The sequence below is a fragment of the Micropterus salmoides genome, unplaced genomic scaffold (assembly GCF_014851395.1).
Source record: "Micropterus salmoides isolate LMB-PRFRI ecotype aquatic unplaced genomic scaffold, ASM1485139v1 Ms_hic_scaffold_13, whole genome shotgun sequence".
NCBI classification, from domain to species: domain Eukaryota; kingdom Metazoa; phylum Chordata; class Actinopteri; order Centrarchiformes; family Centrarchidae; genus Micropterus; species Micropterus salmoides.
In genome coordinates, this window is record NW_024040374.1 from 1,673,404 (window position 1) to 1,686,875 (window position 13,472).

The 13,472-nt window shown below is 39.0% G+C and overlaps 1 protein-coding gene across 5 annotated transcripts in view; it reads right to left on the bottom strand.

The window, feature by feature from the left end:
* The window catches only part of pomgnt1 (protein O-linked mannose N-acetylglucosaminyltransferase 1 (beta 1,2-)), a 117,182-nt gene that overhangs the window by 98,160 nt on the left and 5,550 nt on the right, over positions 1-13,472 (bottom strand). For 3 of the 5 annotated variants that reach the window (XM_038715018.1, XM_038715017.1, XM_038715016.1), the window contains exons 8-21: positions 12,450-12,548; positions 12,173-12,300; positions 10,619-10,689; positions 9,967-10,042; positions 9,391-9,474; positions 9,132-9,173; positions 8,792-8,850; positions 7,237-7,309; positions 6,617-6,745; positions 6,048-6,173; positions 5,607-5,671; positions 5,457-5,501; positions 5,209-5,344; positions 4,543-4,652 (exon numbers count right to left, since the gene is read on the bottom strand). In XM_038715018.1, coding sequence (XP_038570946.1) covers positions 4,543-4,652; positions 5,209-5,344; positions 5,457-5,501; positions 5,607-5,671; positions 6,048-6,173; positions 6,617-6,745; positions 7,237-7,309; positions 8,792-8,850; positions 9,132-9,173; positions 9,391-9,474; positions 9,967-10,042; positions 10,619-10,689; positions 12,173-12,300; positions 12,450-12,548 — 1,243 coding nt within the window. Of the gene's footprint in view, positions 1-298; positions 2,480-4,542; positions 4,653-5,208; positions 5,345-5,456; positions 5,502-5,606; positions 5,672-6,047; positions 6,174-6,616; positions 6,746-7,236; positions 7,310-8,791; positions 8,851-9,131; positions 9,174-9,390; positions 9,475-9,966; positions 10,043-10,618; positions 10,690-12,172; positions 12,301-12,449; positions 12,549-13,472 lie in introns of those variants that run through there. The other 2 variants (XM_038715014.1, XM_038715015.1) reach the window with 2 other exon arrangements.

Genomic DNA, 13,472 nt, shown 5'->3' on the forward strand with positions numbered 1-13,472 from the left:
AGAAGCCACATTTGTCCTTGGGTAGCCCACAGCGGCTGCAGGAACCCACCGAGCCCTGAGGATTTGCATACATTTCCCTCACTGCATGCATTTCCTGCCACCACTGCTTTGCCTGAAGTACTCTTGAGAAATATGCAGGCAGCACAAGGCTACACAAAACATCTGAGCCAAGAATAACAACAGCTCCAAGTTTATTTTATGAATAATATGCACCAATAATAAATCCTTATGTATAAACTTTTTCAACAATATACTGTAGGGTAAGGCCTCAAAATAAAAAAAGGAGCTCCACTATGAATCCTCAGTAAAAAACATCTTTATTCATTTCCATGACAAAAGATAAAAAGGAACTTATACATGTCAAACCGCATCAGAAACTAACATTATGTCCACGGATCCTCATTGTCACACATTCAGCGTACCTCCCAGTATTTTCCAAATGATCTCACAGCATTTTAACAAAATTAGCTGTATTTCTGGGGAGACAATGATTTTGTTTTAACCTCTCGATTAAACAAAGAGAAGCACACATGTACATAAAATTAGAGCGAAATGAAAAAGTAGCTTAAACAGCAGGCAGAGTCTGAAATTTCCAGGACACAAATGGAGATTAATTCAGTCACGACACGGGCTGTAATACTGCTGATAAGTGGTACTCTCAAATGGTAAATATGTAGTCTTCTGAACACACAAATACTCATTAAAAACATTCTGCGTTATACAAAGAAAATGTTGAAGATGTAACTTAGTATCTCATAATTAAGAGATCTGGATAAATTATGATTTTGAATCTCTCATCTCCAGATAAGAATGGTTAAATAATATTTAAAGTTTAATATAAGAATGACAAAAATAACTTAACTCAGACGAAAAAAAACAAGATATTTATGTTGATTTTGAAATAACGGAACTAAAACAAAAGCAGCGACCACGATCACGCTGAGCCTCCATCTAAAGATTTTAACTGTCACATCTTGGAGAATCAATTTGGTTGGTGACAACTGGCCGATGACATTTCAGAACAAACATCCCAACATTTCCACCACAGATGAAGGTCACAATGAAAAAAAACAATAAGGCAAATAACCAGCCTCCAGCTGCTATGGTGGCTGAGGGAGGTCAAACCTCTGCACACAGAGAGAATAAGCAAATTTTTCACAGATTTCACACATACGCTGCATTCAGGAACATGCAACTGGCAGAATAAAAAGGCAGCATTTCTAAAACAAAAAGAAAATAATGAAGCGAAGAAATGCAACAAAAATTCTACATTTTTATAATTTATTTTCTAGGGCTGGGTAGCATTTGGAAATTTCCAATTTCCTATTGCTGATGACGGACTTTTGGCACCAACAATATTTTTTCTTGAACCTAACTTTCGGGAATACAAGCAGTTTCTAAATACAATTTTTTCCTCATTTAAAAAAAAGGACGTACATTTCAGTTCTGTGTATGTGGTCTAAATGCAAGAAGCACTGCAAAGACTCCACCTAGTGAAGTCGGGTGTATGTTGCTAAATCTGTGAATATTGTCTCAGTTTTGTCTCTTTCAGCCACCAAATGTGTTTCCCTAATGAAACCCCATCGGAGGCAACTGACCCAAGCAGTCACAATAGTAAAAACCCACAGGGCTGTTATCAACTCTTTCACACAAACTTAGATCTGATGCTGAAAAATATGCTGACCGTTTTTCATCAAAAAATATATATAGACATGTATATACATTATTATTTCATTATCTGTAAACGTTAGGCTCTTAAAAAAATGCATTTAACTTGATAAAAGTGGATCTTTTTTTAAAAATTAAAAATGCAAACAAACCCCTAAAATCATTTTTGATTGATAGATGTAAAATAAATAGAGATAAGTTAAAACGTATGTACAAAATGGTCAAAGCACTCAGTAGTTATAAAAAACACACAACAAACCAAGAGGAAAAGTGGCTAAATTCTGCTGAGTGTGTGTTTGAGTCATTTGTACCATTCTGGCTGAAAAGTCACAGATTGAATTGAAATGAACCAGAAAAGCTGTTGACAGTCATTCACCGTTTAGTTTGTCACGTTTAACCGAAACTGGATTTAGCTTCTCCGTCACTCCTCAAGCTGATGGACGGATTTAGTAGTGCAGTCTGTAGTGTTAGTCCCTCTCTTGTTTTAATAATAAAAAAAAGGAAAAGAAATCAGGACTTCATTTCCCCAAGTATCCCCTCATACTCAAGTTCAACATCTAGGAAATGTCAGTTTGCAGTTGTGAGTCCCAGGCTGGATTATTAGTGGTTGTTGATGGAGAGAGAAGAAGAAGAGTTAAGGCCTGGGCTGGTTGTAGTGTGTGTGTGTGTGTGTGTGTGTGTGTGTGTGTGTGTGTGTGTGTGTGTGTGTGTGTGTGTGTAACATCAGGTCTACAGCTGCTCCACCGGTGCTCCTTCTTCTTTGGGCGGAGGCTCTAAGTGAATGGGAGTGACACTGGCTGGTTTCTTCACACTGATCATGAGACAAAGAGACGGACAGAGAGTGGACAGGCAGTGGTAAAAGATAGGAAAGAGACAGACGGTCACATATTTGTTGTGTTTGCTGCTTGGGATGGGCACGGTTATATTTTCTTTTCTCCTTTAAATGTTGAATGTGTTGAAATGTGAATGAAGATGTTCTGAGACATTTTTTATCTGTTGCAGAAATAACAAAATATTTGTTGCTGCTGCTTTACTACAAATAAACTAAACTTAAATACGACCACAGATGAGAATAAGACTGTAAATAACGAGTTTCAGGCTGCAGCCATTTAAGTAGACAAACAGCAAGACTAAAATGTATTAACTTGGTAATAACCACCAAACTGTCTTCCATGAAATGAGAATTTGATAGGTTTAAAAAAGAGCAACATTTGGACTTCGGGTGTGCTCCTGTTTTTGTTTAGTAGTTTAGACATATATAAGTATAGTCGCCAAGCTGGAAATGGGAGACAGGATTGCACGTTTGGTCGCGTTGCTAATGTGACATTCGTCCTCCACATGCGGCAAAATAAATCCATGTATGAATTTAAACTTGCAATCGCTCGGTGTCATTCTTGGGACATTACCACCTGTGAGCTACACCCCCAGTCTCAGTTTCCACCTTGGTTCAACGGCGGTTTCCCTATTCCTTAAGCGTGGATATGCTTTCCCAAAAACACAGATCCAGGAAGTTACAGGATGTCTCCATTTCAGATGCATATTTCTGTCTTCCTTTTCACAAGAGATACACTTCAAATTTAGTCAGTTATGTCTGTGACTAGAAGAAAACCAAACTTTCTTTAGTATTACCTTTTTATATAAACAAGGTAAATCAGGTAAGTCAGCTGTTAGTGGGCTCTTTTGATGGAGTCTGCAAACGTGCACTTTGCTAATAAAGTTACACAGTTCTTTTTTCACTTGTTTTTCACTGTATTTATTCTGTATCCTGTGTCCTGCTCAGAGGAACAGGATCATTTCTACTGGCAGAGTGCCTTTATATTATTTATTCATTATCTGCATCTGTATTTTTTCATATTCTGATTGTGAATTCATTATTGAATAACCCAGAATATGATGATGGTTTCTTTTGAACATTGGAAATGATTTATTAAGCTAAATGTTTCAGGGGAAAGTGAAACGATGATTGAACTCATATCAAAGCAAATGCTCAGGAATTATCAGCCTCGCATGCGACTGAATGGAACTGACGATAAATTATGTGATTTCTTGCTGACAGCCAGACTCTCCTGCCATCTCTATCTTCACCCATAATAAAATATAGTGAAAGAAAAATCTTTTTAATAAATGCAGAAAGTTTTGTGGTCATTTGTTGATCAGATGAACGCAGATTTTTAACTAGATGGTAAATCAGAAAACAAATCAAATCTAAAGCTTGAATTTAATCTGTTATCTGTCTTCACTCCAGTATGAAACTCAAATGATGTTTGGATGTATCAGATCAATCCTATCAGCTGCAGCGTCCAATCAATAACTGATATCCAGTAAGGGTGCGTGTTGGCCAGTGAAAGACTTCGAGACGAGAGCAGATGAACCAGCGGACTTCAGATTCAAGCAAGGAGCAAGGAAATATCAAATAAGAGACTTGGCATGTACCCAAGGGGTCAGTCTGGCCCCTCACCTGGGACCTAATTGCCTTGAGAGACCAGAAGCTGCACTGTCTAAAGCCAAAAAACTCAATACTTCAGATCAATCTGGAAAGCTGCAACAGGGTCAAGTGTCATCATGATATAATTGCAGTGCTGCACAGATAACTCGCTCCCAACAAGATAGGTGACTCAATGCAGCATGACATCACGTTATTACGTTACCGAGTTCTATAGTCTTTTAAGATACTCTTACAAACAAAAGGCAGCCACAAAGCTATGGAGGTGTTAAGTCCATGATATAACTCAAGACATGCACACCTTTATTGGGCGTCTTTGTAGCTGGGCATGTTCATAAAGGTGCAGTGTAAGTGTCAGATTCTGGGCTGCACAGCATCATGCAGACTCCCGCATCAATGCCAACGCACTAAGTAAAATGAGCTTTACTTACGAGTATGGAGAGATTGGCACGGCTACCACAAGGACATGATTCCTTTTTCTGAAGAGTCGCCACAGGCCTCTGTGGTATCCCCGAACGTCCAGGTCCCAAACGTGGAGGCACTGAGGAGGAGACAGAGAAGGACAATAATTATTTTAATAATCCAATTGCTGATGGAAAGCTAAGGTTCATTTCATTAGCCAAAAGCAATAAAACATATGAATGATTTGTTTTGAAGAGACGACAACTTCAATAAATAAAAACAGACAAAAAGGGACCAATGGGGAGGAGTTGGTCCATTCCAGCACTAACATAAAACTGCATAACGTAACTATGACAAAATGTTGAGTCAACAACATATTAACAGTGGAGGATATCAGTCAACTGAATCCAAACGCTGCCTGGAAGGTAGAACGCCAATATAAATAAAAAAATCAATGGTATGATTAAGAATACCATCTGCAGTCCTTTCCAGAAAACTTGGTTAGAGGTTACGGGCTAATATATGCACAACAACTGACATGGACCTCTTACAAGTCCACCAAGGAGTGTAAATGCTCCGTATTTGTTTGCCGCTAGTCTTTCTACACTTCATCGCATTCACCAGTCACACACATTCATACACTGGTGGAACAGCCACCAGGGGCAATTCAGGGTGTTCCTGTCCTGACTGAATACCTTGGCGAGCTCCGTCCAGGTGGATGTGTCCGTCTCTGTCTCCATTTTAATGAACATGACGTAGGTCTTCCCCTCCGAATCTGGAAGGAACGAGTCCTCACACGGGTTCTTAGTGTGGTCCAGTACCTCTGCCTCCCTGCGATCACACACACACACACACACAGCATGAATTGTGTAACATCTATCTAAAGCTTCTAATGTGATCTAAATCACCTACGGGGTCAGCGTCTCTTCTGTATCTCACTCACTTCAGCAGGCTTTGGATCTCCACTTCATAAGCATCTTTCTTTAAGCTGTGAAGAACACCGTGTTGCGGTCAAAGTTATTTTCCACATACAGTTCAAGAAATCGTGGTATGTAAGGTAGCAAATCAGTGAACACAGCCTACTAGTACACACCTGTCAACATTCTTCAGCTGCACATTGGGAACAGTGTTGAACTTGTGTTTCTTGAAATATACCTCCTATGGGACAGAAAAAAAATGGCAGAAAATATGATCAGAAAAGGATTTACCCTCGCGTGCCAGCTGTTTTACTACAAGGACTTCAATTAGACATTATATTAATGTCATTTCACTTTAAATAACTATATCCTCAGATAGGGTTTCACACCAGGCTAAGAAACACCTCCTTTGTTACTTTAAACAAAGTTATAATTATTGTGGTGCACTGTTGTTTTCTAGCTAGTGACTGTATTACAGCTTTATGGTTTTAATAAAAGTCACGTTTAATTATTAAGACTACAAAGTTAGCAATTTATAAAAACAGGATTGATGAAGATTTTGAGGCCGAATCCTGTCGTGCTGATAAAGTTTTAAATGTTTTTGCTTTGGATCTTACATGGAAATAGCCGTTCATGTTGAGGCCGATGATGCCGAAGTGATAAGAGCGGGACACGTCGGGAATGATGCACTCTCTGCCTTTCCTCTGCTCCGGCATTCGCATCCACATGTCCCAGTCCCACAGCTGCGAGACACACACAGTTCATACACAAACAGGAAGTGGATTTTTCTTATTTTAACTACTTAACTATGACTTTTGTATACTTAATTCATACCATCATTCTTTAGACTGATTTCTTTTCTTTCAGGCAAACACTGGTTTCAATTCATTCTATGAAAATGTACTTGCAGATATTTGCTACATGCTGCAGACACGAAACACCGAAAATCACAAAATCTGTATTTGATTCCACTTATTTTTTTAATAGCTAGTCTCTGACTTTGCCTGCAACAGTCAATAAATCCATAACAAAATGGCGGCCATATGTCTGACGGACTACCTCGTCATTTTCAAAGAAATTAACTGAGACAATGGAAGACTGGAATCTGGTGTGATTTGGAAAACGGTGAGCAGGGATGTAAAATGTGCACAGGGTTCTTTAAATACAGAACAGATCAATCCTGCACCTTCTCAGGTGTCGGCCATTTTGGCTCCAGCTCGTCCTTGTAGATGCTCTTCTTCAGCACCCAGCCCAGGCCGGGCATACTCTCCACTCTGTACAGCAGGGCGGGGTCCTCCGCTGTGTGCTCATAGCCCTGTACAAAAACAGCCGCAGTAAGTCACAGATGCAAGGAGAAAACTTGGAAAGAAACCAGAGAGAGGGGAACTTTTTCAGTGAACGATGTTAAGTTACGCCCTCAGGTTAAAAGAAAACTGATAGATCACCCCATCACACGATCTATTGTTGAGATCACTCCAAACAATCCTGACACCTCCAGACATTCAGACGCAACTGTTGACAGCTAAAGACACACAAACCTGTCTGTCTCAACTGCAACAGAACTGTAATAGCTTGCAAGTCGCCGTGCTTGTCGCTGTCTGAACTAGGCTATGTGTGTAAAAAAAAAAAATAAGAAGGTGTGGGATGACAAGAGGAGGAAGAACATATACACAGCGGACAGACACAGATAAACTCTCATAACAAATGAGCCCTTAAAGAGATGAATAAATGGGATGGACAGGAGGAGATGGAGGCTTTAGGAGGAAGGCAGGTACAGCATGAGCGAGTGAAGCAGTCGGCACTCGCCTGGTCGTTCCAGGCAGAGATACAGTACAGGCTGTCATCCTCATCCAACAGGTGGGTGGTCTGACTCAGAAAACTGCAGGGAAAACAGAGAAGCGGCATTAGTGCAGTCAAAAGCAGCTACGTCAGTATCAACATCATCATCATCATAAAAACCAGGCAACAGTAAACTGACAGCAACAGTTTTTAAAGGGTAATTCTGAAATTTTTAAACCTGGGTACTTTATTTTCTTTTATAAAATGTACCCTTAACCTATCCTTTCAAACAATATATCAAGAAATTAACCAGTTTTTGGTCCCGTTAAGCGGGAAGATTCCACTCGACAGCTGGCAAAGTGACATTTGTGACATGATGATGATGGTTTAACACATCATTCATAAATTATGGGCATTAATGTGCTGCTATTACAGTCCAGAAAATTAGATTTTCCAAGCATTAGGTTGGCTAGTTCTGACAAAAGGAAAACAAACAAATCATAAAATCAATGGACAATTTCATATTCCTACAGTTTGATATTTGTAAAATTGAATTCAGGACTTTGTAAGGACTCTCTCACACACACACACACACACACACACACACCGGAAGAGCTGAGTTTATAACAGTAAACAAAAAAGTCTGCAGCAGGCTACACTTTGGTTTTCGGCGCACTCTAACTGAGAGCTTGACACTCGTTTCAGAGAGCAAACTGGCATTAAAGCAGAGCGAGATGCCGTCTGAAGTCGGCACTTCAAACAGGCCGTTCAGCCCAAGAGGGGAGCTGGAGCTTTTACAGCAGCAAACATGCAGTTCAAAGCCGAGTCTGTCCAACAAAGGAAGGCTGGAGTTTCTGACAGAGCCGACAACGGCTTTATCGCTGCGGATCTACTGCCACCTAGTGGTGATTCAGGCAGCTGGGAGGGTTTATGGGCCCTCTCTGCTGATACTGTGAAGTCCAGAACCTGGCTCTGTACCATGGTAGCAGTAAATTCTTTTTAAACACACCACAAACTTCTATTTAGGACCAGAAATTTTTTTTTTTATAGCTAATGTCCATTTAAAAGATACCAAAACGGTCTCATCCAATGGTGTGAAAGGAAATAAATAATAAATGGTCATTATAATTTCCCAGAGTTTTGTTAATTGTCCTTGTCCACTGTCCTTTATTAATTGACCTAAATTATTTGTCCTTCTGTAATTTATATGTAGCTTTGGCAATATTGTTGCTATACATTCATGCCAATAAAGCGAATTTGAAAATTTGAATTTCCCAGAGCGCATGGTTACATTTTTAAAATGGTCTTTGTGTCCAAACCCTGAAGACATTCAATTTACCATCATGTACGACAAAAAAAAAAAAAGCATTAAATCCTTACATTTGAGCAAAACAGCAAACGTTTGGCACCGCTGCTACACAACTGACTGAAACAATAATTAACAGATCTTTAAAATACTTGTTGCTTATCGTTTTGTGCGTCTTTGATAAGCTGACTTATTATTCTGCTCTACTGGTACATATGATAATTTCACAGTTATCTGCCTATCTTTGGTAATGGTTGTGCATTCTGGACAATGTACCTGAAGAAGTCAATGGAGATATCCAGGTCTTCTTCTAGGACAATTGCGAAGTTGGAATCCTGATGAAAAATAAATAAATAACACATAATCAGTCTGTGCTGTCATGAGATATCCATCTGTCATCTGGCACTTAATAATAAGTATAGTAAAAAAACGCTGCTGTTCTTAAATAAGAGTCAAACTGAAAACAGAAAACGTCTTTTACAGCCTGTGTTAAATACTGAAAAGTAGTATTACTTTAACGACACACACCTTGCTGCTCCATTCATCAACTACATGAAAGAGTATTTTTTGATGTTTATCTTGACAAAAAAATAAAAATAAAAATCAAAGTACTCACTGGGTGAAGGTTGAATGTTGCAGTCAGACTCGCCTTGTAGTGCTGAGTGACAGAGAGCAGAGACAGACTTTCACAACAGAAACACAACCTACTGAGGCTGAACCTCAAAACATTTTCATCTTTGTCCGTTCGGAGTGATGCATACAGAGGAAACACAAATTTGTGTGAAAATGGCTTTAACTTCCAACACTTTTTCAGTGCAAATCTGTGATCTCACTGATATGAATTCTGTTAAACCTTAAATGAGGCTGTTGTTTACCTGGGACACTCTGGCATTCTTGATGCTGATGGGTGTGTGCTGGACTCCCTTCAGTCCAAACAGCTCTACGACATCCATAGGCTCCTGGGTCGAAAAACACAAAAAAACATTGTCTATACTCAAAGTTACGTCAACATTTTGACCATTTTAAAGATCCCGTATGGCTGCTTGTGTTTAAACAATATTTAAACATTGGACACTTCTTTTTTTTGTTAAATGAAAAGAAAACCCTACAGGTTTACATTTATAAAAAAGTAAGGTAACAAATAAATGTATAACTTTAGTATCAGTACGCATTGAAAAAAAACTGTTTAACAATTTCGAACAAAACCCAGCCCTCAACAAAGTACATAAAAGTATATGAACACGTCACCAAAGGACCATACAGGTTCATTAATCAATTAAAGTATTAATGTTTCATATTCTCTACAGTCGTTTTTAGTGGTTAACTATGACTGACCATCGTAGTATTGGGGATTTACACCCACAGGCCCATAATGTTAGTCTAAGTGAAGTACTGACCAAAACCAGATATGAAGTGGAGAAAAAAAAATGAAAAAACTAAATCTGTGGTACCTCATAATATCCATCAATGAAGACCGTGATCATCTGCGGGTTGACGCCATGAGCTGAAAGAAGTGACCTTAGCATCCTGAAAAACAAGACGACAAATGGCCGTAATTTCAGTTAAGGCACAAGAGACGAATGAGGCTAATTTCCTTTTTGTTTCTGTATCGCTGTATAACTGTGATTTGTTCCAATTTTAAAAAAAGGTGGACAGCTAGATTGTAATTTCTCTTCATATTAATACCAAATGTATTTCTAAGGGAGGGGTTGTCATCTTTCTTCATCCTGCTTTCAGAATGACAGCTCATTACAGCAGTCACTGTTAATAAACTGAAGTTATTTTCTGTACAATCAATTTAAAATGTCAAGTAAAGCAGCAAGTAATTTACTTTTAGGAATATTTACTGTCTGTACGGCACATTTATCTTCATTTGTATAAAAGGGAAAAACTCAGACTCTGAAATGCAGTTTATCTGTGAAACGCAGACAAACAAGTACAAATATTTTTATAGATGACAAAGACAAATCAGAGGCGTAACTTCAACTGTGTGTGGTGGTAAGAGAACGGAGAAACTGAAATTTCTGCTTCCTTTCATAGAAAAAGAAGAAAAAAGCTTTACAATCCCTTTGATCAAATATACCATTAGTCAGCAGATCTTACCTGTACAGATAGTTCGGTCTGTTCCCTGCTATGACGGCCACTGGGACATTAAAGACATTATTGACTGGCAGCTGGAAAAAGAAAATATAGTTAGTAAAACAAACTCACCATCAGTTCTGTGATGTCTTTAAGCAGTAGAGTTTTATTTTGACGACCTGATCTAGCAGTGTTTCAAACCATGACGCTGAAACTGACTTTTTAGAACAGTAGATCATTAACTTTTTTTTTTTTTTATATACACACACACACACACACACACACACACACACACACACATATTGCGTTTATGTTTTTTAAACATCACACATCATTAATTTTACATTCAAAAAATAGTTAATCACTTTGGGAAATACGCTTCTTTGCTTTCTGGTAGAGACTTCGATGAGAAGATCCGGTACAGTAAATGTGAAGCTGCCGCCAGCAGACGGACAGCTTAGCTTAGCATAAGCCTGGACCTGCCAGACAGCAACAAAATCCACTTACCAGCACCTCTAAAGCTCACTACTTCACAGGTTATATCTGGTTTGTTTAAAGATCAGGTTTAGAATTTTTTAAGTAGGTCTTAAAATAAGTCACATTAGTCCATATGAACACCAGATTTCATACCTCCTGTTCATACTGGCTGCTAGGAGATCCTTTTATTATAATAATAATAATCTTTATTTGTAGAGCACTTTTCAAAAACAAGTTACAAAGTGCTTTAACAAGTGTAAAAGACAATAATACCCAAAAGACAATAATACAAAAACAATACAAGATAAAAGCATGAAAACATTGAAAAGACTAAAATACATGTTTAAGATTAATATAAAATTAGTAAAATAGAATAAAATAAAAGGGATAAAATAAAGTCAAATAAGATCGGGAAAGGCTCTCCTATAAAAGTATGTTTTAAGAAGGGACTTAAAAGAGTTCACTGACTCAGCCGACCTGATTTCCTCGGGCAGGCTGTTCCAGAGCCTCGGGGCCCTGACAGCAAACGCTCTGTCCCCTTTAGTTTTCAGTCGAGACTCTGGAACAGACAACAGACCTCTGCCCGAGGATCTCAAGGTACGTGCTGGTGCGTATGGGACTAAAAGGTCAGAAATATAACAAGGCGAGAGGCCATGAAGAGCTTTAAAAGTAATCAATACAATTTTAAACTCAATTCTAAAACATACTGGGAGCCCTCGTTTGACTAAAACAATCATATTGAGGCGGACACAGTTCAGCTAGCTGGCTATAGTCATTCATTTGCATAAGTTTCCAATGTAAGTGAGGTGGACAGACCTTGCTCTGTGCAAAAGCATCGACCACCAATTCTCTTCCAGTAAAAAAAAAAAAATTCCTTTATTAGATTTTCAACTATGTTTACTGTGTAGCTATAAAATACCATACCGAGGCCCTTACCAAGATGGTTTTAATGTCACATGATGATGTTAAAAATTTCATATTAAGACTAAAATCTAAAATGTAAAATGAGTGTAGCTTAGCTCCCTACTTACTATAGGCACTTCTGTCCTCTATTATTTGCAGCTCAATAAAACAAACAGTCCAAAAAAAACCAAGTCTTACAGGGTCAGGGTTGAACTCTATGGGCGCCGGGTCTTTGCAGCTGCAGATGCTGCCGTATCCTTCCACTTTGCTGCAGAAGATCTTCCTCCTCCTGTTCAGCTCGGTGTCTGCCCAGTGACACTCTGCCTCTGCAGGATGGACGATCACATTCAGTTCGTTACTGAGTGAGTACAGGCAGGTGGGAAGGTGCAGCCCAGAATTTTGGCCATAAAGGGGCATCGCAACATGATCAGTTAGACATATTTTACAACTGAGCATATGAGATTCTGTTTCCTACCTTCAGAGGCAGTGAGCTGCACCTCAGTCTTCAGCAGCACCGGGTCTCCCCAGGTGGACAGAGCTGGAGACTTTGAGTGCTTTTCTCCGTACAACTGACCTGGAACCCCAAACACACACACACACACACACACACACACACACACACACACGATCTCATAAAGCAATACAGACAATAGCCATGTTTCCATCTAATTGTCCTGCAAATTTAAAGCGTACTTTTGAAATGTCGCAAAAAAGGAAAACAAAATAGATATTACTAAATATGTTCGTTTCCATCAGCTGTTTGGAGCAAATAAACCAGGCTACTGCAAGCGTGGTTACATCAGTAGTTGACGTTACACATGACTGTAATAAACAAAACGTATTGGTTCCAAACCAGAAACCAAACTAGTCGCATGAACCTGAGGGCCATTGATCTTAGAAAAATGGAGAGAGGTCCTCAGAAATGCGTTTCAAGCGGGCAAGTTGCAACCAGCCATGTCTCACGTCATGGGAATATCCGGTGTTATGCAGAGTTCTGCATGCACCTCCAAACAATGCTTTTAAATGCTACAATATTCTTTGTCTACCTGACCTCTTTTCTTAGCACAAAATGAGCATTACCAGCAGCGAGGTGCAGGAAATTCTGGGCAGGTGCGCAGAACTCGAGCGGGCAAGAAAGCAGAAACAGCTGATCAGTCATGAGTTACAAGTTCGCTACGTTAGAACTTATTCAGCAAAAGTGTTTCCATCTCCCATCTAGCCCATTTACTCTTTTTTGACAAAAGCAAAAACCACCTCAAGCGAGCGTAAAACCTTTTTTGTGAAATTAAGGGGTTTTTTTTCCCCTCTAATTTTGCCGTTTCTGTCAACGTTTTCTAATGAGACACTTCAAAATGCACATGAAAAAAAGTTGACGGAAACACGGCTAATCCAGTCATTTTAGTTTGAGGTACTGAATCATCAAATCAGAGGCCAGAAATGCACTAAGAGAAGGATTTTACAACTTTAAACACAGCAACAATCATTTGTAATTCATAAT